This window comes from Arachis hypogaea, chromosome 1, assembly GCF_003086295.3.
Source record: "Arachis hypogaea cultivar Tifrunner chromosome 1, arahy.Tifrunner.gnm2.J5K5, whole genome shotgun sequence".
NCBI lineage: Eukaryota > Viridiplantae > Streptophyta > Magnoliopsida > Fabales > Fabaceae > Arachis > Arachis hypogaea.
This window is the reverse complement of record NC_092036.1, coordinates 81,715,105-81,740,322: the sequence shown is the minus strand read 5'-3', so window position 1 is coordinate 81,740,322 and position 25,218 is coordinate 81,715,105. Positions and strand designations below refer to the sequence as shown.

General features: G+C 37.2%; 2 protein-coding genes across 2 annotated transcripts; one reads left to right on the top strand and one right to left on the bottom strand.

Annotated features, from left to right (window-relative positions):
• The first annotated feature begins 20,746 nt into the window (after positions 1–20,746).
• Positions 20,747–22,893, top strand: LOC112695392 (uncharacterized). The gene is made up of 3 exons (XM_025747727.2): positions 20,747–21,357; positions 21,737–21,791; positions 22,423–22,893. Exons 1-3 carry the CDS (start codon positions 21,063–21,065, stop codon positions 22,586–22,588), a joined length of 516 nt encoding a protein of 171 aa, XP_025603512.1. The 5' UTR covers positions 20,747–21,062; the 3' UTR covers positions 22,589–22,893.
• Positions 22,894–23,212: 319 nt separating this feature from the next.
• On the bottom strand, positions 23,213–24,652 carry LOC112695385 (inositol-tetrakisphosphate 1-kinase 2). The gene has a single exon (XM_025747715.3). The coding sequence runs from the start codon at positions 24,401–24,403 to the stop codon at positions 23,456–23,458; it is 948 nt and encodes a 315-aa protein (XP_025603500.1). The 5' UTR covers positions 24,404–24,652; the 3' UTR covers positions 23,213–23,455.
• Positions 24,653–25,218: the final 566 nt, after the last annotated feature.

Genomic DNA, 25,218 nt, shown 5'->3' with positions numbered 1-25,218 from the left:
ATTGAGATCACAATTTCGTGCACCAAGTTTTTGGCGCCGTTGCCGGGGATTGTTCGAGTTTGGACAACTGACGGTTCATCTTGTTGCTCAGATTAGGTAATTTTCTTGTTTCAACCTTTATTTTCTTTTCAAAAAGTTTTCAAAAATCTTTCAATAATTTTTCTTTGTTTTTCATTTTTCCAAAATAATTTTCGAAAATTCCAAAAAAATTTAATAAAATCTTAAAAAACAAAAATATTTTATGCTTCTTATTTGAGTCTAGTGTCACATTCTAAGTTTGGTGTCAATTGCATGTTTTTAATAATCATTGCATTTTTTCAAAAATTCATGCATGTGTTCTTCATGATCTTCAAGTTATTCTTGATGATTTTCTTTGTTTGATCTTTGCATTTTCATGTTGTGAGTCTTTTCTTGTTTTTCATATGCATTCTTGTTTTATTAGTGTCTAAAACTTAAAAATTTCTAAGTTTGGTGTCTTGCATATTTTTCTTTTCTAAAAATTTTTCAAAAATAAGTTCTTGATGTTCACCTTGATCTTCAAAGTGTTCTTGGTGTTCATCTTGACATTCAAAGTGTTCATGCATGCATTATGTGTTTTGATCTTAAATTTTCATGTCTTGAGTCATTTTGTGGTTTTTCTCTTTCCTCATTAAAAATTCAAAAAAATCAAAAAATATCTTTTCCTTATTTCACTCATAAAGTTCGAAATCTTTGGGTTGACTTAGTCAAAAAAATTTTAAAATAAGTTGTTTCTTGTTAGTCAAGTCAAGATTTCAATTTCAAAAATTTATCTTTTCAAAATCTTTTTCAAAATCAAATCTTTTTCAATTTTTTTCCTTTGTTTTTCGAAAATTTTCAAAAATCTTTTTCAAAACTTTCCAACATCTTTTTCTTATTTTTACTTCAAATTTTCGAAAATCTTTACTAACATTAATGTTTTGATTCAAAAATTTCAAGTTTATGACTTGCCTATTAAAAAAGGCTCAATCTTTAAAATTCTAAAATCATATCTTTTAGTTTCTTGTTAGTCAAGTCATCAACTTTAAATTTTAAAAATCAAATCTTTTTAATTTCTTTTTCAAATCTATTTCAAAATAAATTTCAATCATATCTTTTTCAAATCATATCTTTTTTTTAATCAAATCTTTTTCAATCATATCTTTTTTTTAATTTTGATTTCAAAAATCTTTTCTAACTTCTTATCTTTTCAAAATTGATTTTCAAATCTTTTTCAATTAACTAATTGACTTTTTTTTTGTTTTACTATTTCTTATCTTTTTCAAAACCACCTAACTACTTTTCTCTCTCTAATTTTCGAAAACTCCTCAGCCTTTTTCAAAATTCTTTTAATTAACTAATTGTTTTAAATTTTAATTTTAATTTTATTTCTTCTCTTAATTTTCGAAAATCACTAACCATTTTTCAAAAACAATTTTCAAAATTCTCTCCCTCTCATCTTCTTCTATTTATTTATTTAATCACTAACACTCTTCTCTTCTTCTTATAATTCGAACCCTCTTTTCCTCTCTGTGTTCAAATTTTTCTCTTTCTTTCCTCATTCTTATTCTTCTTCTCTTCTACTCACATAAAGGAATCTCTATACTATGACATAGAGGATTTTTCTTCTTTTCTATCCTCTTCTTTTTCATATGAGCAGGAGCAAGGACAAGGATATTCTTGTTAAAGCATATCCTGAACCTGAAAGGACTCTGAAGAAGAAGCTAAGAGAAGCTAAAGCGCAACAATCCAAAGAAAACCTTACAGAGAATCTCGAAAAAGAAAGTAATGGCCGAACCCAACAACAATACAATGAAGATGCTTGGTGACTTTACTGCACTAAATTCCAACTTCCATGGAAGAAGCATCTCAATCCCTGCCATTGGAACAAACAATTTTGAGCTAAAGCCTTAATTAGTTTCTTTGATGCAACAGAATTGCAAGTTTCATAGACTTCCATCAAAAGATCCTTTTCAATTCTTAACTGAATTCTTGCAGATATGTGATACTGTTAAGACCAATGGAGTTGATCCCGAGGTCTATAAGCTTATGCTTTTCCTTTTTGCTGTAAGAGACAGAGCTAGAATATGGTTGGACTCTCAACCTAAAGATAGCCTGAACTCTTGGGATAAGCTGGTCACGGCTTTCTTAGCCAAGTTCTTTCCTCCTTAAAAGCTGAGCAAGCTTAAAGTGGATGTTCAAACCTTCAGGCAGAAAGAAGGTGAATCCCTCTATAAAGCTTGGGAAAGATACAAGCAACTGACAAAAAAGTCTCCTTCTGACATGCTTTCAGAATGGACCATCCTGGATATATTCTATGATGGTCTGTCTGAATTGTCTAAGATGTCATTGGATCATTCTGTAGGTGGATTTGTTCACCTAAGGAAAACACTTGCAGAAGCTCAGGAACTCATTGAAATGGTTGCAAATAACCAGTTCATGTATACCTCTGAAAGGAATCCTGTGAATAATGGGATGCCTCAGAGGAAGGGAGTTCTTGAAATTGATGCTCTGAATGCCATATTGACTCAGAACAAAATGTTGACTCAGCAAGTCAATATGATTTCTCAGAGTCTGAATGGTTTGCAAAATACATCCAACAGTACTAAAGAAGCATCTTCTGAAGAAGAAACTTATGATCCTGAGAACCCTACAATGGCAGAGGTGAATTACATGGGTGAAGCCTATGGAAACACCTATAATCCCTCATGGAGAAATCATCCAAATTTCTCATGGAAGGATCAACAAAAGCCTTAACAAGGCTTTAATAATGGTCGAAGAAACAGGTTTAGCAATAGCAAGCCTTTTCCATCATCCTCTCAGCAACAGACAGAGAATTCTGAGCAGAGCCCCTCTAGCTTAGCAAACATAGTCTCTGATCTATCTAAGGCCACTCTAAGTTTCATGAATGAAACAAGGATCTCCATTAGAAATTTGGAGGCACAAGCGGGCTGATGAGCGGATAATTTATACGCTTTTTGGCATTGTTTTTAGGTAGTTTTTAGTAGGATCTAGCTACTTTTAGGGATGTTTTCATTAGTTTTTATGCTAAATTCACATTTCTGGACTTTACTATGAGTTTGTGTGTTTTTCTATAATTTCAGGTATTTTCTGGCTGAAATTGAGGGACCTAAGCAAAACTCTGATAAGAAGGCTGACAAAGGACTGCTGATGCTGTTGGATTCTGACCTCCCTGCACTCGAAATGGCTTTTCTGGAGCTACAGAACTCCAAATGGTGCGATCTCAACGGAGTTGGAAAGTAGACATTCATATCTTTCCAGCAATATATAATAGTTCATACTTTATTCGAGATTAGATGACGTAAACTGGTGCTCAACGCCAGTTCCATGCTGCATTCTGGAGTCAAACGCCAAAAACACGTCACGAACTAGAGTTGAACGCCAAAAACACGTTACAACTTGGCGTTCAACTCCAAAAGAATTCTATGCACGTGTAAAACTCAAGCTCAGCCCAAGCACACACCAAGTGGTCCCCGAAAGTGGATTTCTGCATCAATTACTTACTTCTGTAAACCCTAGTAGCTAGTCTAGTATAAATAGGACTTTTTACTATTGTATTCAGTTTCTTTGATTGTATTTTTTGATCTTTTGATCACATTTGGGGGCTGGCCATTCGGCTATGCCTGGACCTTCATCACTTATGTATTTTTAACGGTAGAGTTTCTACACACCATAGATTAAGGGTGTGGAGCTCTGCTGTACCTCAAGTTTCAATGCAATTACTACTATTTTCTATTCAATTCCGCTTGTCCTTATTCTAAGATATTCATTGCACTTCAACATGATGAATGTGATGATCCATGACACTCATCATCATTCTCACCTATGGACGCGTGACTGACAACCACTTCTGTTCTACCTTAGACCGGGCACATATCTCTTGGATTCCTTAATCAGAATCTTCGTGGTATAAGCTAGAATTGATGGCGGCATTCATGAGAATCCGGAAAGTCTAAACCTTGTCTGTGGTATTCCGAGTAGAATTCCGGGATTGAATGACTGTGACAAGCTTCAAACTCGCGATTGTTGGGCGTGATGACAAACGCAAAAGAATCAAGGGATTCTATTCCAACATGATCGAGAACCGACAGATGATTAGCCGTGCTGTGACAGAGCATTTGGACCTTTTTCACAGAGAGGATGGGATGTAGCCATTGACAATGGTGATGCCCTACATATAGCTTGCCATGGAAAGGAATAAGAAGGATTGAAGGAAGACAGTAGGAAAGCAGAGATCCAACAGGGACAAGCACCTCTACACACTTATCTGAAATTCCCACCATTGAATTACATGAGTAACTCTATCTTTATTTTCTGTTTTATTTATTATTCAAAAACTCCATAACATTTACTATTTGCCTAACTGAGATTTACAAGATGACCATAGCTTGCTTCATACCAACAATCTCCATGGGATCGACCCTTACTCACGTAAGGTATTACTTGGATGACCCAGGGCACTTGCTGGTTAGTTGTGCAGAGTTGTGACTAAGTGTGATTCACGTTTGAGAGCGCTACTAAGTTTTTGGCGCCATTGTTGATTATCACAATTTCGTGCACCAAGTTTTTGGCGTCGTTGCCGGGGATTGTTCGAGTTTGGACAACTGACGGTTCATCTTGTTGCTCAGATTAGGTAATTTTATTTTTATTTTCTTTTCAAAAAGTTTTCAAAAATATTTTTCAAAATTTTTCCCTTTGTTTTCAAAAATTATTCCAAAATTTTTAAGAATGAATTCTAGAGTTTCATAGTAACATGTTGAAGCCTGACTGGCTGTAAAGCCATATCCAAATCCTTTTGGATTGAGGCTTCCACTTGTCAACATAACGGCTATGTATATGGAGTTAGATGAAATATCAGCTGTTGCATGCCTGATTTATATCTTCTAAAGCTGGCTAGCTATTAAGCCATGCCCAACCCTTGAATTGGAGCTTTAGACTAACATTGAAAGATTCCTGGAATTCTCATTGAAAAATTTTGAATCTCTTAATTTCTTTTCCTATATGTTTTTTTGAAAAAAATAAAAGAAAATACAAAAAAATCATAAAATCATAAAAACCAAAAATATTTTGTGTTCTTGTTTGAGTTTTGTGTCATGTTTTAAGTTTGGTGTCAATTGCATATTTATCTTGTCCTTGCATTTTTCGAAAATTCATGCATTCATAGTGTTCTTCATGATCTTCAAGTTATTTTTGGTAAGTCTTCTTGTTTGATCTTGATGTTTTCTTGTTTTGTGTCTTTTATTGTTTTTCATGTGCATCTTTGCATTCATATTGTCTAAGCATTAAAGATTTCTAAGTTTGGTGTCTTGCATGTTTTCTTTGCATCAAAAATTTTTCAAAAATATGTTCTTGATGTTCATCATGATCTTCAAGGTGTTCTTGGTGTTCATCTTGACATTCATAGTGTTCTTGCATGCATCATTGGTTTTGATCCAAAATTTTCATGTTTTGGGTCATATTTGTGTTTTTCTCTCTCATCATTAAAAATTCAAAAATAAAAAAAAAATATCTTTTCCTTTTCTCTCTCAACATTTCGAAAATTTGGGTTGACTTAGTCAAAAAATTTTAAAATTAGTTGTTTCTTGTAAGTCAAGTCAAATTTTCAAACTCTAAAAATCTTATCTTATTAAAACTTTTTCAAAAATCAAATCTTTTTCATTTTTTATTTAATTTTCGAAAATTTAATGTTTAAAAATATTTTTCAAAAATCTTTTTCTTAGTTTTATCTTTATTTTCGAAAATTATGCTAACAATTAATATGATTGATTCAAAAATTTAAAGTTTGTTACTTTCTTGTTAAGAAAGGTTCAATCTTTAAATTCTAGAATCATATCTTTTAAGTTTCTTGTTAGTTAAGTAATTAATTTTAATTTTAAAAATTAAATCTTTTCTAACCATATCTTTTTAATCATATCTTTTCATTTTATCTTTTATATCATATTTTTTTTCAAAATTTTATCTTTTTTCAAAAATTTGATTTTAAAATATCTTTTCTAACTTCTTATCTTCTTATCTTCTTATCTTTTCAAATTTGATTTTCAAATCTTTTTCAACTAACTAATTAACTTTTTGTTTGTTTCTTATCTTTTTCAAAATCACCTAACAACTTTTCTCTCTCTAATTTTTGAAAATACCTCCCTCTTTTTCAAAAATTCTTTCTTTAATTAATTAATTATTTTAAATTTTAATTTTAATTTTATTTCTTATCTTTATTTTTCGAAAATCATTTAACTCCTTTTTAAAATTTATTTTCGAAAATTCCTCCCTCTCACATATTATTCTATTTATTCATTCATTTACTAACACTTCTCTTCATCTCAAATCACTGCCCTTATCCTCACCCTTGTGTTTGGATTCTCCTTTCTTTATCCCCTTTCTTCTTCTACTAATAATAAGGAACCTCTTTACTGTGACATAGAGGATCCCTCTTCTTTTTTTGTTCTCTTCTCTTTCATATGAGCAGGAACAAGGAAAAAGGCATTCTTGTTGAAGCTGATCCAGAACCTGAAAGGACTCTGAAGAGGAAACTAAGAGAAGCTAAATTACAACAATCCAGAGACAACATTGCTGAAATTTTCGAACAAGAAAAGGAGATGGCAGCCGAACCCAACAACAATAATGCAAGAAGGATGCTTGGTGATTATACTATACCTACTTCCAAGTTTGATGGAAGAAGCATCTCAATTCCTGCCATCGGAGCAAACAATTTTGAGCTGAAACCTCAACTAGTTGCTCTAATGCAACAGAACTGCAAGTTTCATGGACTTCCATCAGAAGATCCCTACTATTTTTTAACTGAGTTCTTGCATATCTGCGAGACTGTTAAGACTAATGGAGTAGATCCTGAATTCTACAGGCTCATGCTTTTCCCTTTTGCTGTAAGAGACAGAGCTAGAGCATGGTTGGACTCTCAACCTAAAGATAGTCTGGACTCCTAGGATAAGCTGGTCACGACCTTTTTGGCTAAGTTCCTTCCTCCTCAAAAGTTGAGCAAGCTTAGAGTGGATGTTCAGACCTTCAAACAAAAATATGGTGAATCCCTCTATGAAGCTTGGGAAAGATACAAACAGATGACCAAAAGATGTCCTTCTGACATGTTTTCAGAATGGACCATGATAGATATATTCTATTATGGTCTATCTGAGTTCTCTAAGATGTCACTGGACCATTCTACAGGTGGATCCATTCACCTAAAGAAAACGCCTGCAGAAGCTCAAGAACTTATTGACATGGTTGCAGATAACCAGTTCATGTACACTTCTGAGAGGAATTTCGTGAATAATGGGACGCCTCAAAGGAAGGGAGATCTTGAAATTTATGCTCTGAATGCCATTTTGGCTCAGAACAAAATGTTGACTCAGCAAGTCAACATGATTTCTCAAAGTCTGAATGGATGGCAAAATGCATCCAACAGTACTAAAGAGGCATCTTCTGAAGAAGAAGCTTATGATCTTGAGAACCCTGCAATAGCAGAATTATATGGGTGAACCTTATGGAAACACCTATAATTCATCATGGAAAAATCATCCAAATTTCTCATGGAAGGATCAACAAAAGCCTCAACAAGGCTTTAATAATGGTGGAAGAAATAGGCTCAGCAATATCAAGCCTTATCCATCATTTTCTCAGCAACAGACAGAGAATTATGAACAGAGTACCTCTAACTTAGCAAATTTAGTCTCTGATCTGTCTAAGGCCACTTTAAGTTTCATGAGTGAAACAAGGTCCTCCATCAGAAATCTGGAGGCACAAGTGGGCCAGCTGAGTAAGAAAATCACTGAAACTCCTCCTAGTACTCTCCCAAGCAATACTGAAGAAAATCCAAAAAGAGAGTGCAAGGCCATTGATATAATCAATATGGCCGAACCTAGAGAAGAAGGAGAGGATGTGAATCCCAATAAGGAAGACCTCATGGGACGTCTCTCAAGCAAGAAGGAGTTTCCTATTGAGGACCCAAAGGAATCTGAGGCTCATATAGAGACCATAGAGATTCCATTAAACCTCCTTCTGCCATTCATGAGCTCTGAAGACTATTCTTCCTCTGAAGAGGATGAAGATGTAACTGGAGAGCAAGTTGCTTAATATTTAAGAGCTATCATGAAGCTGAATGCCAAGTTATTTGGTAATGAGACTTGGGAAGGTGAACCTCCCTTGCTCATTAGTGAACTAGATACATGGGTTCAGCAAACTTTACCTCAAAAGAAACAAGATCCTGGTAAATTCATAATACCCTGCACCATAGGCACCATGATCTTTGAAAGAGCTCTGTGTGACCTGGGGTCAGGCATAAATCTTATGCCACTCTCTGTAATGGAGAAGATGGGGATCATTGAGGTACAGCCTGCCATATTTTCATTGCAAATGGCAGACAAGTCAGTAAGACAAGCTTATGGATTGGTAGAGGACGTGTTGGTAAAGGTTGAAGGCCTTTACATCCCTGCTGATTTCATAATCTTAGACACTAGGAAGGAGGAGGATGAATGCATCATCCTTGGAAGACCCTTCCTAGCCACAGCAGGAGCTGTGATTGATGTTGACAGAGGAGAACTAGGCCTTCAATTAAATAGGGACTACCTTGTGTTTAAAGCTCAAGGATCTTCTTCTGCAACCATGGAGAGGAAGCATGAAAAGCTTCTCTCAGTATAGAGTCAATCAAAGCCCCCACAATCAAGCTCTAAGTTTGGTGCTGGGAGGCCACAGCCAAACTCTAAGTTTGGTGTTGAATCCCCACATTCAAACTCTAAGTTTGGTGTTGGGAGTCTACAATATTGACCTAATCACATGTGTGGCTCCATGAGAGCCCACTGTCAAGCCATTGACATTAAAGAAGCGCTTATTGGGAGGCAACCCAATTTTTATTTATCTAATTTTATTTTATTTTCATTGTTCTTTTATGTTTTATTAGGTTCATGATCATGTGGAGTCACGAAAAAAATATTAAAATTAAAAACAGAATCAAAAACAGCAGAAGAATAATCATACCCTGGAGGAAGGACTTACAGGCGTTTAACCGCCAGTAAGGAGCATCTGGCTGGCGTTCAACGCCAGAACAGAGCATGGATCTGGCGTTGAATGCTAGAAACAAGTAGCATCCTGGCGTTTAAACGCCAGGAATATACCCTGAGGAGAGCTGGCGCTAAACGCCAGAAACAAGCATGGAACTGGCATTCAACGCCAGAAACATGCTGCAGTTGGGCGTTGAACGCCCAGAACATGCATCACCTCGGCGTTTAAACGCCAGAATTGCATGCAAAGGCATTTTACATGCCTAATTGGTGCAGGGATGTAAATCCTTGACACCTCAGGATCTGTGGACCCCACAAGATCTCTACCTACCATATTCTCTCCTCTTCTCAATATTCATCCTCTCTTTCCAATAAACACTCTTCACCAAAACCCTTCACCAATCACCTCAATCTCTCTTCCCAATTACCCCCTTCACCACTCACATCCATCCACTCTTTCCCATAAACCCCACCTACCTTCAAAATTCAAAATTTCGTTCCCACCCAAACCCACCCTAAATAGCCAAACCTACTCCCTCTCCCCTCACTAAACCCCTCTATTCTCCTTAATTTTCACACAACACAAATCCCTCTCCTATATCTTGGCCGAATACACCTTTCTCCACTCTCTTCCATATTTTCTCTTCTTCTTTTCTTTTCTTTCTTCTCTTACTCGAGGGCGAGCAATATTCTAAGTTTAGTTTGGTAAAAGCATAAGCTTTTTTCTTTTCCATTACCATTAATGGCACCTAAGGCCGGAGAAACCTCTAGAAAAGGGAAAGGGAAGACAAAAGCTTCCACCTCCAAGTCATGGGAAATGGAGAGATTCATCTCCAAACCCCATCAAGACCACTTCTATGATGTTGTGGCTAAGAAGAAGGTGATCCTGAGGTCCTTTTCAAGCTCAAGAAAAATGAGTTTCCGGAGATCCGACATGAGATTCAAAGAAGAAGTTGGGAAGTTCTGACCAACCCCATTCAACAAGTCGGAATCTTGATGGTTCAAGAGTTCTATGCCAATTCATGGATCACTAGGAACCATGATCAAAGTGTGAACCCGAATCCAAAGAACTATCTTACAATGGTTCGGGGGAAATACTTAGATTTTAGTCCAGAAAATGTGAGGTTGGCATTCAACTTGCCCATGATGCAAGGAGATGTACACCCCTACACAAGAAGGGTCAACTTTGATCAAAGGTTGAACCAAGTCCTTAGGGACATATGTGTTGAAGGAGCCCAATGGAAAAGAGACTCCAAAGGCAAGCCAGTTCAATTAAGAAGACTGGACCTCAAGCCTGTGGCTAGAGGATGGTTGGAGTTCATCCAACGCTCCATCATCCCCACTAGCAACCGATCTGAAGTAACTGTGGATCGGGCCATCATGATTCATAGCATCATGAATGGAGAGGAAGTAGAAGTTCATGAAGTCATCTCCCTTGAATTCTACAAAATAGCCGAAAAGCCCTCTACCTTGGCAAGGCTAGCTTTTCCTCATCTTATTTGCCATCAATGTTACTCAGCTGGAGTCATCATAGAAGGAGACATCCCCATTGAGGAGGACAAGCCCATCACTAAGAAAAGGATAGAGCAAACAAGAGAGCCCACTCATGGAACCAAAGAGACGCATGAGGAAGCTTATCACCAAGAAATTCCGGAGATGCCTCAAGGGATGCACTTTCCTCCCAACAACTATTGGGAACAACTCAACACTTCTCTTGAAGATTTAAGTTACAATATGGATCAATTAAGGGTGGAACATCAAGAGCACTCCATCATTCTCCATGAAATTAGAGAAGATCAAAGAGCAATGAGGGAGGAGCAACAAAGGCAAGGAAGAGATATAGAAGAACTCAAGGACATCATTGGTTCTTCAAGAAGAAAGCGCCACCATCACTAAGGTGGATTCATTCCTTGTTCTTATTTTTCTATTTTTCGGTTTTTATGCTTATTATGTCATCTATATTTGTGTCTCTGTTACATGATCATTAGTATTTAGTAACTATGTCTTAAGGCTATAAATAATTCCATGAATCCTTCACCTCTCTTAAATGAAAAATGTTTCTAATTCAAAAGAACAAGAAGTACATGAATTTCGAAATTATCCTTTAATTTAGTTTAATTATATTGATGTGGTGACAATACTTTTTGTCTTCTGAATGAATGCTTGAACAGTGCATAATTTTGATCTTGTTGTTTATGAATGTTAAAATTGTTGGCTCTTGAAAGAATGATGAACAAAGAGAAATGCTATTCATAATCTGAAAAAATCATGAAATTGATTCTTGAAGCAAGAAAAAGCAGTGAAAAAGCAAAAGCTTGCGAAAAAAATAGAAAGAAAAAGAAAAAGCAAGCAGAAAAAGCCAATAGCCCTTAAAACCAAAAGGCAAGGATAAAAAGGATCCAAGGCTTTGAGCATCAATAGATAGGAGGGCCCAAGGAAATAAAATCCATGCCTAAGCAGCTAAATCAAGGTGTCCCTAACCATGTGCTTGTGGCATGCAGGTCTAAGTGAAAAGCTTGAGACTGAGTGGTTAAAGTCGTGATCCAAAGCAAAAAGAGTGTGCTTAAGAGCCCTGGACACCTCTAACTGGGGACTTTAGCAAAGCTGAGTCACAATCTGAAAAGGTTCACCCAATTATGTGTCTGTGGCATTTATGTATCCGGTGGTAATACTGGAAAACAAAGTGCTTAGGGCCACAGCCAAGACTCATAAAAGTAGCTGTGTTCAAGAATCAACATATTGAACTAGGAGAATCAATAACACTATCTGAAATTCTAAGCTCCTAGAGATGCCAATCATTCTAAACATCAAAGGAAAAAGTGAGATGCCAAAACTGTTCAGAAGCAAAAAGTTACAACTCCCGCTCATCTAATTAGAACTAATATTCATTGATATTTTGGGATTTATAGTATATTCTCTTCTTTTTTATCCTAATTTATTTTCAGTTTCTTGGGGACAAGCAACAATTTAAGTTTGGTGTTGTGATGAGCGGATAATTTATACGCTTTTTGGCATTGTTTTTAGGTAGTTTTTAGTAGGATCTAGCTACTTTTAGGGATGTTTTCATTAGTTTTTATGCTAACATTTCTGGACTTTACTATGAGTTTGTGTGTTTTTCTATAATTTTAGGTATTTTCTAGCAGAAATTGAAGGACCTAAGCAAAACTCTTATAAGAAGGCTGACAAAGTACTGCTGATGCTGTTGGATTCTGACCTCCCTGCACTCGAAATGGATTTTATGGAGCTACAGAACTCCAAATGGTGAGCTCTCAACGGCGTTGGAAAGTAGACATCCAGAGCTTTTCAGCAATATGTTATTCGAGATTAGATGACGTAAACTGGCACTCAATGCTAGTTCCATGCTGCATTCTGGAGTCAAACACCAGAAATACATCACGAACCAAAGTTGAATGCCAAAAACACGTTACAACTTGGCGTTTAACTCCAAAAAAAGTCTCTGCACGTGCAAAGCTCAAGCTCAGCCCAAGCACACACCAAGTGGGCCCCGGAAGTAGATTTCTACATCAATTATTTACTTCTGTAAACCCTAGTAGCTAGTCTAGTATAAATAGGACTTTTTACTATTGTATTCAGTGTCTTTGATTGTATTTTTCGATCTTTTGATCACGTTTGGGGGCTGGCCATTCGGCCATGCCTGGACCTTCATCACTTATGTATTTTTAATGATGGAGTTTCTACACACTATAGATTAAGGGTGTGGAGCTCTGCTGTACCTCAAGTTTCAATGCAATTACTACCAGTTTCTATTCAATTCCGCTTGTCCTTATTCTAAGATATTCGTTGCACTTCAACATGATGAATGCGATGATCCGTGACACTCATCATCATTCTCACCTATGAACGCGTGACTGACAACCACTTCCGTTCTACCTTAGACCAGGCGCATATCTCTTGGATTCCTTAATCAGAATCTTCGTGGTATAAGCTAGAATTGATGGCGGCATTCATAAGAATCCAGAAAGTCTAAACCTTGTTTGTGGTATTCCGAGTAGGATTCCGGGATTGAATGACTGTGATGAGCTTCAAACTCGCGATTGTTGGACGTGATGACAAACGCAAAAGAATCAAGGGATTTTATTCCAACATGATCGAGAACCGACAGATGATTAGCCGTGCCATGACAGAGCATTTGGACCTTTTTCACTGAGAGGATGGGATGTAGCCATTGACAATGGTGATGCCCTACATACAGCTTGCCATGGAAAGGAATAAGAAGGATTGAAGAAAGACAATAGGAAAGCAGAGATCCAACAGGGACAAGCACCTTCACACACTTATTTGAAATTCCCACCATTGAATTATATGAGTAATTTTATCTTTATTTTCTGTTTTATTTATTATTCGAAAACTCCATAACATTTATTATTCGCCTAACTGAGATTTACAAGATGACCATAGCTTGCTTCATACTAACAATCTATGTGGGATCGACCCTTACTCATGTAAGGTATTACTTGGACGACCCAGTACACTTGCTGGTTAGTTGTGCGAAGTTGTGACTAAGTGTGATTCACGTTTGAGAGCGCTACCAAGTTTTTGGCGCCATTGTTGATGATCACAATTTCGTGCACCATGGGCCAGCTGAGTAAAAGAGTCACTGAAACTCCTCCTAGAACTCTCCCAAGCAATACAGAAGAGAATCCAAAAAGAGAGAGTAAGGCCATAACCTTACTTGGTGTGGCCGAACCTAGAGAGGAGGAGAAGGACGTGAATTTCAATGAGGAAGACCTCATGGGACGTCCTCTAGATAAAAAGGAGTTCCCATTTGAGGAACCTAAGGAATCTGAGGCTCATCTAGAGACCATAGGATTCCATTGAACCTACTTCTGCCATTCATGAGCTCTGATGACTATTCCTCCTCTGAAGAGGATGAAGATATTACTGAAGAGCAAGTTGCTAAGTACCTTGGAGCAATCATGAAGCTGAATGCCAAGTTGTTTGGTAATGAGGCTTGGGAGGATGAACCCCCCTTACTCACCAATGAGCTGAATAACTTGATTAGGCAGACATTACCTCAAAAGAAAGAGGATCCCGAAAGGTTCTTAATACCTTGTACCATAGGCACCATGACCTTTGAGAAGGCTCTGTGTGACCTGGGGTCAGGCATAAACCTCATGCCACTCTCTGTCATGGAGAAACTGGGAATCTTTGAGGTTCAAGCTATAAGAATCTCATTAGAAATGGCAGACAAATCCATGAAAAAGGCTTATAGACTAGTAGAGGACGTGCTAGTGAAGGTTGAAGGCCTTTACATCCCTGCTGATTTCATAATCCTAGACACTGGGAAGGATAAGGATGAATCCATCATCCTTGGCAGACCTTTCCTAGCCACAGCAAAAGCTGTGATTGATGTTGACAGAGAATAGCTGGTCCTTCAATTGAATGAGGACTACCTTGTATTCAAGACTCAAGGATCTCCCTCTGCAACCATGGAGAAGAAGCATGAAAAGCTTCTCCCAATACAGAGTCAAACAGAGCCCCCACAATCAAACTCTAAGTTTGGTGTTAGGAGGCCACAACCAAACTCTAAGTTTGGTGTTGGGAGGCTCCAAACATGCTCTGAATATCTGTGAGGCTCCATGAGAGCCCACTGTCAAGCTATTGACATTAAAGAAGCACTTATTGGGAGGCAATCCAATTTTTATTTATCTATGTTATTTCATGTTTTCTTTAGGTTGATGATCATGTGGAGTCACAAAAACAACTACAAAAATCAAAACAAATTCAAAAATAGCATTAAAAATAGCACACCCTAGAGAAGGAACTTACTGGCATTTAAACGCCAATAAGAGTAGCAGAATGGGCGTTAAACGCCCAGTCTGGCACTATTCTAGGTGTTTAACGCCAGAATTGGGCACCAGACTGGCGTTTAACGCCAGAAAAGGGTACAAAGCTGGCATTTAATGCCAGAACCAAGCAACAGCTTGGCATTAAACGCTAGGAAAGGTATAGAATCTGGCGTTTAACACCAGAAACAAGCAGCAGTCTGGCATTAAACGCTAGGATTGCACAATAGGGGCATTTTGCACGCCTAAAAGGAGTAGGGATGAGAAATTCTTGACCCCTTAGGATATGTGGACCCCATAGGATCCCCACCTACCCCATCCCTCTCTCCCCCTCACACATCTCTATAACACTCTATCCAAAACACCACTCACCAATCAAATCCTATCCTCTTCCCTATATTCTCTTCACCAATCACCTCTATATCTCTTCCCCAAAAACCTCACCTACCTCACTTTCAAATTCAAACACATTTTCCTCCCAAACCCACCCAATTCCATTCAGCCCCTCTCCCTCTCTTTCCCTATAAATACCCCTTTTTACTCCTTTATTTTCACACTTCACAAACCCTCCCCTACCCCCTTGGATGAACCTATCTATCATCTCTATCTCCTCCATTTTCTTCTTCTTCCCCTTCTTTCTTTCTTCTTTTGCTCGAGGACGAGCAAACCTTTTAAGTTTGGTGTGGTAAAAGCATTGCTTTTTGTTTTTCCATAACCATTTATGGCACCTAAAGCTGGAGAAACCTCTAAAAAAAAGAAAGAGAAGGCAAAAGCTTCCACCTCCGAGTCATGGGAGATGGAGAGATTCATCTCAAAGGTCCATCAAGACCACCTCTATGAAGTTATGGCCAAGAAAAAAGTGATCCCTATGCAATTCAGCTGGAATTGTCATAGAGGAAGACATCCTTATTGAAGAGGACAAGCCCGTCACTAAAAAGAAGATGGAACAAATAAGAGAGCCCACTCATGGACCTCAACAAAAGCATGAGGAAGTCCCCCATCAAGAAATCCCTGAGATGCCTCGAGGGATGCATTTTCCTCCACACAACTATTGGGAGCAACTAAGGATAGGAGCACCAAAAGCACTAGGGATAGAGCAACAAAGGCAAGAAAGAGACATTGAGGAGCTCAAGCACTCCATAGGATCTTCAAAGAAGAAGAACTAGCCGCCATCACTAAGGTGGACCCGTTCTTTAATCTCCTTGTTCTTATTTTTCTGTTTTTTCGATTTTTATGCTTTATGTGTTATCCATGTTTGTGTCTTCACTCCATGATCATTAGTGTCTAGTGTCTATGCCTTAAAGCTATGATTAATTCCATGAACCCTTCACCTCTCTTAAATGAAAAATGTGCCTAATTACAAAAGAACAAGAAGTACTTGGATTTCAAATTTTATCTTGAAATTAGTTTAATTATTTTGATGTAGTGGCTATACTTTTTGTTTTCTGAATGAATGCTTGAACAGTGCATATTTTTTATAGTGAAGTTTATGAATGTTAAAATTGTTGGCTCTTGAAAGAATGATGAACAAAGAGAAATTTTATTGATAATCTGAAAAATCATGAAAATTGATTCTTGAAGAAAGAAAAAGCAGTGAATAACAAAGCTTGCGAAAGAAAAAATGGCGAAAAAAAGAAAAAGAAAAAGCAAGCAAAAAAAAGCCAATAGCCCTTTAAACCAAAAGGCAATGGTAAAAAGGATCCAAGGCTTTGAGCATTAATGGATAGGAGGGCCCAAGGAAATAACATCCAGGCCTAAGCGGCTAAATCAAGCTGGCCCTAACCATGTGCTTGTGTCATGAAGGTCCAAGTGAAAAGTTTGAGACTGAGTGGTTAAAGTCGTGATCCAAAGCAAAAAGAGTGTGCTTAAGAACTCTGAACACCTCTAACTGGGGACTTTAGCAAAGCTAAGTCACAATCTGAAAAGGTTCACCCAGTTATGTGTCTGTGGCATTTATGTATCCAGTGGTAATACTGGAAAACAAAGTGCTTAGGGCCACAGCCAAGAATCATAAAGTAGCTGTGTTCAAGAATCAACATACTGAACTAGGAGAATCAATAACACTATCTAGAATTTTGAGTTCCTATAGATGCCAATCATTCTTAATTTCAAAGGATAAAGTGAGATGCCAAAACTGTTTAGAAGCAAAAAGCTACTAGCCCCGCTCATCTAATTGGGACTAAGTTTCATTGATATTGTGAGATTCATTGTATATTCTCTTCTTTTTATCCTATTTTGTTTTTAGTTGCTTGGGGACAAGCAACAATTTAAATTTGGTGTTGTGATGAGCGGATAATTTATACGCTTTTTGGCAATGTTTTAGGTAGTTTTTAGTATGATTTAGTCACTTTTTAGTATATTTTTATTAGTTTTTATACAAAAATCATATATCTGGACTTTACTATGAGTTTTTATGTTTTTCTGTGATTTGGTATTTTCTGGCTGTAATTGAGGGACCTGAGCAAAAATTTGATTCAGAGGCTGAAAAAGGACTGCTCATGCTGTTGGATTCTGATCTCCCTGCACTTGAAATGGAATTTTTGGAGCTACAGAAACCCAAATGGAACGCTCTTAATTGCGTTGGAAAGTAGACATCCCGGGCTTTCCAGCAATATATAATAGTTCATACTTTGCTCGAGTTTTCATGACGCAAATTGGGTTCAAACGCCAATTCCCTGCCCTATTCTGGCGTTAAACGCCAGAAACAAGTTACAAGCTAGAGTTAAACGCCCAAAACAGGCTGCAAACTAGTGTTTAACTCCAAGAGAAGTCTCTACACATGAAAGCTTCAATGCTCAGCCCAAGCACACACCAAGTGGGCCCAGAAGTGGATTTCTGCATCATTTACTTATTTCTGTAAACTCTAATAACTAGTCTAGTATAAATAGGACCTTTTACTATTGTATTGGACATGCTGGGATCTTTGATCAGTTTTATGCTATCTTAGACATTGGGGGCTGGCCTCATGGCCATGCCTGGACCATCATCACTTATGTATTTTCAATAGTGGAGTTTCTACACACCATAGATTAAGGTGTAGAGCTCTACTGTTCCTTGAGTATTAATGCAATTACTACTGTTTTTCTATTCAATTCATGCTTATTCTTGTTCTAAGATATCCATTCGCACACAAGAACATGATGAATGTGATGATTATGTGACGCTCATCATCATTCTCAACCTATGAACGCGTGCCTGACAAACACTGCCGTTCTACATGCAAACGAGCTTGAATGCATATCTCTTAGCCTTCTGGTTCACGATCAGAGTCTTCGTGGTATAAGCTAGAATCAATTGGCAGCATTCTTGAGATCCAGAAAGTCTAAACCTTGTCTGTGGTATTCCGAGTAGGATCTGGGATGGGATGACTGTGACGAGCTTTAAACTCGCAAGTGTTGGGCGTGGTGACAGACGCAAAAGGATCAATGGATCCTATTCCAACATGACTGAGAACCGACAGATGATTAGCCGTGCAGCGACAGCGCATTTAGACCATTTTCACTGAGAGGACGGACGGTAGCCATTGACAACGGTGATCCCCCAACATACATCTTACCATAGAAAGGAGTATGAAGGATTGGATGAAAGTAGTAGGAAAGCAGAGATTCAAAAGGAATAACGCATCTCCATACGCTTATCTGAAATTTCCACCAATAAATTGCATAAGTATCTCTATCTTTATTTTATGTTTTATTTATCTTTTAATTATCAAAACTCTATAACCATTTGAATCCGCCTGACTGACATTTACAAGATGACCATAGCTTGCTTCAAGCTGACAATCTCCGTGGGATCGACCCTTACTCACGTAAGGTTTATTACCTGGACGACCCAGTGCACTTGCTGGTTAGTTGTGCGAAGTTGTGAAAAAGAGTTGAGATTACAATTGTGCGTACCAAGTTGTTGGCGCCATTGAGATCACAATTTCGTGCACCATTGAACAAATCATTGAAAGGCTTCATTTGATAATCCAAACCGTTTGATTGTTCGAGTCTGGCTTCATAAAGCTCGACTTCGAGTAGGGACACAATGGATAAAGCAACGAAGTCTGATGGCTATAAAAATAATCTGATATTTTAAAATGACTCAAAGTGAACAAGTTGTAAAAAAAGTTGTGAAGTCCTAAAAATAGCTCAGATTTAAACGAGTTGTATGAAATCAGATCAAGAAATAGTCACGTTTTAATTAAGCGATTTGAAACGAAACAGATTGTAAAATCTTAAAACTACTCGTATCGAATGAGCTAGACGAGGTTATACTAAGAAATAGTTATAAGTTTTGAAATAAACGATTTGTATCAAAACAAGTCGTACAAAATCAATACTATAAGTTTCAAAAATGATTTGTGTTAAAATAAGTCATTAAGCTGTAAAACAACTCGAACTAAACGAGTTGCATAAAATCCGATCAAGAAATAATCATGTCTCAAAATAAACGATTTGTACCAAAAACAAAGTCATGCAACAAATCTACAATCTTCAAAACAGCTCCGTATAAAACAAGTTGTATGAAATTAGAATAAGTTTCAGAAAGGTGATTTGTATTAAAACAAGTTATGCATCCTCAAAACAACTCAAACTGAACGAGTTGTACAAAATTAGGACAAGAAATATTCTCTGGTTAAGCAAGATGTGCTAAAATCAGTTATACAGAGCCTACAAGCCTTAAATAACTCGGAAAGAACGAGTTGTACAAATCAGTTCTAGAAAAATGACTTGGCCAAAAACAAGTCGTATAAAGAGAGCAAGTCACATAGAATGTGAAAACGACTTGTAATATCAGGTCACCAAACGACAACTTTTAAGAAAGTAACATCTAAACTACAACAAAATGATATGCACGGAAAAAGCGCATAAATAGTTACGGGGTAACGTTACGAAAACGTTACATCATCCAAATCATGTTGAGTCGACAGATCTCCTTGACTTCAGACCTCAAATCTACTAAACAACTTATCCACATCTCAACATTTCGACTTGGTCATCTAATTGTTCGAGCCTGACTTTGTCAAGTTCGACCTCGAGTATAGGCACTGTTCATGCACTGACCCATAATTTAGCCAAGCATAAAATAAATAAAGCCCAGCCTACAAACATCGTTCTGAGCTACCCCTACCCGACCTCACAGAGGTCGGACACAGCGACATGAGTTCTGTCCCACTTATCTAAATAAGTAACTGACACCTAAGATATGTCCTATTTATCCAGAAGGAAGATCTCAACAACTTCCCCAACAAAAGGAAATGGTTATCTATCCTTAAAGGTTGAACTACTCTAAAAGGTGGTTATCTATTTTACTATAAATACACTGACATCCTCAGGTATATTCAAGTCCCAATCTACTAAAAACCTACCTAAAGTTCATGCTAACTTAAGAATCGAAATCTCTTGCAGGTACCACTCCCACCTCCTCACGAAAAACTCAGATGGCGACACCTAAGCACTAGAACAAGTTGAACGTTACTTCAAAAGGAGTTTGAATCTCACCTTCAGATCTAAATCACCATTTCAAATAATCCTCGAAACAGTCACGTTGGCTTTTTTTTTTTTACTGATATATTTTTGGTAACATGTTCGTTTTTACGTTTATTAGGTTAATTATATGTAATTTTGTGTGGTTGAATAATCTATAATCATTCAAAAATAAATCAAATAAATTTGACAAATTTATTGGATATTGATGAAAACAGTTTAACATAATATATATGTGTTGAATTTTGAATAAAAAGTTTTCGTTAAAAAGATCGTTTAATCTATTTTATGATTAATGTGTTACATTTTGTACTTTTGATACTAATATTATGGTTCATTATTTTTGTTAAATAATTTGAATTATATTTTATTAATGCACCGAGTTAAATGCAGTTTTTATTAAAGTCAATATGAATTTAAAAACAAGTGATGTAACAACCGGATTAAACCATCCCGTGCTAAACTAGTATCCCTAATAAAAATGGCTTAATGAGTATGAGTATATATTTCCTAGAGAGGTTCTAGATTAAAAGAATCTGTACCATCCAGTCCTCCACGTGGCCCATTTCATCTACAAAAATTGTTTTCTGGCCAATTTTGTTTTTGGATGGTTGAAATATTCCAAGAAAAGAAAAAGTATTAATTAATTATTTCATTTCCTATTTTCTTGGTTTCCTTTGTTTTTCATTCTCATCTTGCAATTCAGGGCTCCAACCTCCAAGTAAGGAAGAAAACGATATAGGAACACCAGATACACGGAAATGCTGAGGGTCGCTGCAAAGAGGTTATTTGTGACGCCGTCGCCGGCACCACAACAGGCGCTTAGGGTTCTGCCGCGATTTTACCATGAGAGGGTGGTAGATCACTACAACAATCCACGGAACGTTGGTTCCTTCGACAATAATGACCCCACCGTGGGAACGGGTTTGGTCGGAGCACCGGCGTGCGGTGACGTCATGAAGCTGCAGATTAAGGTCGACGAGAAGACCGGCAAGATTGTTGATGCTCGCTTCAAGACCTTCGGCTGCGGCTCCGCCATTGCTTCTTCCTCTGTCGGTAAACCCTTGTTTGCTACTGTTGCTTATATTTTATTTTATTTTATTTTTTTCTCCAATTGGTTTCCCTTTAAGTGCTTAACTGCTTGTAATTGAAATCTTAATAATACGATTATGGTTTTGAATTTGATTGCCTATGAGCTGGGGATCTTTTAAAAAACATAAAATAAGTTGAGGGCGTAGTTATTAGGATTTAGGAAGCTCGAAGTCGAAAACATCTTGTGGAGCGTGCTTGTTACCACTAGTTGGTAGAATGTGTGTATACCTAAGAATAAGTTTTTGATTTGTGGATTGATTTATCATGTTTCATCTAATCTTGTCATCATTGCTAGATTGACATTTGACATATATGTTTCTAATTTATGGTTTTCTTTTGCTAGCTACTGAATGGGTAAAGGGAAAGCAGATGGAGGAAGTTTTGTCCATTAAGAACACGTAAGTATCTGCCTTGCAACTCTCTAATCCAAGAAATGTGTTCAATTGTATGGTAACTTTTTATCATTTTAGAATTTTTGTACTTCTTTTTATTAATAATATGAAACTTACTGAGTTAGGGTTCACATAAGTTGAAATAATATGACTTGTAATATTTGATTGCTCAAGAATAATCTGTCGGGTGGAATTTCAACCATGGAGAATGTTCCGAGTATAGCATTCTTTTATGCCTTTTTAACATCTCCCATTTGGTTCTGACTGAAGTTGAGGAACAGATATTATATAGAAGATCACTGTTTTATCTTTTATGGTTGCTTGTGGACGACAAGATATTGGAAAGTGCATGGATCTTTAGTATTAAACTTATGTATTGCCCCTCACAATGTCTTGTTGTCTTGCAGAAAGGGGCTGAGGTAGTGTATATTCTGCTATTCATCCCCTTGCTAATTACTCTCTCATAGCCTATTGATTATTTCAGAATTAATTTTATCATAGGATGCTTTTTAAGGCCTTTGGTTTCTACGGCTTATACCTTCTCATTGTTTTGGTCTACCTGATTCTAAATTCATTCCTAGTTGTTCCTGTCTGATATTCTGAGCTTTCATAGTGACAAATGTTTGATGTCCTGCAGCGAAATTGCAAAGCATCTTTCACTTCCACCAGTTAAGCTTCACTGCAGCATGCTTGCTGAAGATGCAATTAAAGCAGCTGTTAAAGACTACGAAGCTAAGCGTGCTAAGGCAACCACTGCAAATGGAGAAGAAACAACCACCGGAGAGAAGGCTGCCACAGCTTAATCTCTTCTTCGTCTAGAATGGTGATGCAAACAACCATTTTGCTGCTTTTTTTTTCTAATGTTAATGTGTTGTACATGTTAGAAACACCTTAAAGATCTGACTTTTTCTTAGTTTATGCTTGTCAGCTGTATTCTTACAATTCAGTAATTACTTCTGAAGCTGACTAGGCTATGGTTTGTTCTTTGTTGTTTTCATTGTACTTAATAGTTGGCGAATCGTGTTTGAGCAATTAAATTTCGTATCACCATAACTGATGTATCATGTATGCATACATACAATAAAACAGCACGATATTCATTTTCCCACTCCGTTGAGCCATAGAATTGTCTCTATTATTTCAGTAAGTAAATTTATTAGCAATAAGCCAATAACACTTAAGTGGTTGGGTGAAGGGCGAATGCATAGGGACGAGACTGAAGAATAAAAGTGAACCCAGACATGGCATTGAATTTCATTTGTGCTCCTTTTTAGTTGTAATCGAACAAAACTTAATGTTGATTGTCGATTCATTGTAAAATAAAGCTTCCAATTAAAGTGCATCATCACAGAATCGGATTCCAAAGGCAGCTCTGATTTGATCACGTTATCAAGACAGACACGCCATTGAAGATAAGCACCAAGATGTACAGAAATACACTTATAATCAAATTATTACTACTCCAAGTCTTCTTTTTTTTCCTTCTCCAGTCGGAAATGATTTTATATTTGTCCACAAGGTGGGAAACAAAGAAAATGGGGATTTTGTAAGTAGAGACAACGTTATTATTTTCGAAAAAACAGAGAAAAGAAAACACTAAAGGAGCCCAATTAGGCTTTTAAAGAAAATGATTAGACAAGAGTGCTAACAACATCTGCTGCTAGCAGCACCTAGACGGTGTTTTTGCCATGTACAACATCCAACAAGAAATTGGTGAAAAATGTCTCATAACATGGCAACTTAGCATAGCCAGGAAAGTAATTGATATCAATAACGAGATACCTTTTCTCGTCATTGGCATCTCTAATCACATCAACGTTGAAGAGGTTAAGCCCCAAAGCCTCCCTCAACCCCCTTCCCAACTCACTCACCAACCCCTCAGGAGGCATTTCAACACCATCCCCTTCCTCCTCCTGCTCACGTGACCCCTTCACGTTTGACACCTGAGAGAATGGCACCGCCCCCTTCAGATTCTTAATCTCTTCCTCCGTTATATCCGCCAACGACTTCCTCCTCACGCAAGTCACGTGCCTCCCCGCAACGTAGATCTTGAAAACCGCGCCACCGTGGTTCACGAACTCTTGCACCACCACAGGGTAATTTAGGGATTTCAACCCTTCACGGTCAAAGACCAAGCATAGATTATGGGAACTCGCGCTCCCGTCGGCTGCCAAGGGCTTCGCTATCACCGGGAACCGCAGGTTCACCGAATCAAGTCCCTCGATGGCGGTTCTCTCGTCGTTTGCGACGGCTTGTTTGGGGACGGAAACAGAAACGACGTCGTTTTGGAGAGAGAGTTTGGGGACCGAGTCGAGCATTGTGACTCGGTCGTGTAGGCGATCTACTGCGTCGGGTGGGTCGATGATTGGGATGGAGGGGTTGTGAAGAGAGAAGTGGCGGAGTTGTTGGGTCCATTGAGGGGAGTGGAGTTTGTGGATGATGGAGTGGAATGGGAGTTGTTGGTGTATGGCTGTGGTGAGGTCGATTGGTATGAGTTCAATGGCGTGATTTTTGGCATGGTCAATTAGGGAGTTTTGGAGGAAGCTCTGCACTTTCTTGGGTTCGAGGGCGAACCCTACTCGATGCCTGCTGGGACTTTGACCACCTATTTCAGACATGTGCCTGCGGAATGTGGTGATACAAAATTGCAAATGATTGTTTCGTTTTTGCCAAGAGGAACGGTGGCAAGCCCGTTATATACAGAATACAGTTAGTGTATTAATACTTAAATTTATATTTTTTTTATTTGTTAAAGAAATTTAGTTTTTATACGCAAAATGAAAACGACAAATTTCAGTAATCTAAATTCTAATGTATATTGTCAACCGGCTTATATTTAAATTTGATATATTAAATTAAAAATAATATTTTATAATTATAAATTTTTTGAGTTTAGTATAATATGATTATTGTTATTATATAATAAACGTATTGAATATGTTGTTTTATCTTTATTTATAGTAAAAAATAAATAGAAGAATTTAAAATTTATAATATTCTTAAACCATAAGGAGGGACATAAAAAAAAATAAGAATATATATATATTTGTAATAATAGCATGTCAATTTTACACTAAACAAAAGACTAATAAAAATTTATCGACAACCTAGTATCTTACTAATTTCATTAGAAAAGCAATTGGCATATGATGTTGTGCTCCTTATTACACATTTCATCTCAAATCTGAAAATAGTTATAGATAAATTAGTTATATCTATAGTAAATATTTATACAAAAGTGTAAATCATAACATAGTATTAAAATGAAAATAATATTATTCTTACCTAAATAGTATTAAAAACTTCTTTGAATACGACATTTGTTGTTGATGACTTTGGATTGCCGTTTTCATCTAGAATTAAAATCTTGAGGCCACTGCGACTCTTAACTCTTGACAAAGCAACATAAAGTTGTCTATGGGTGAACACTATA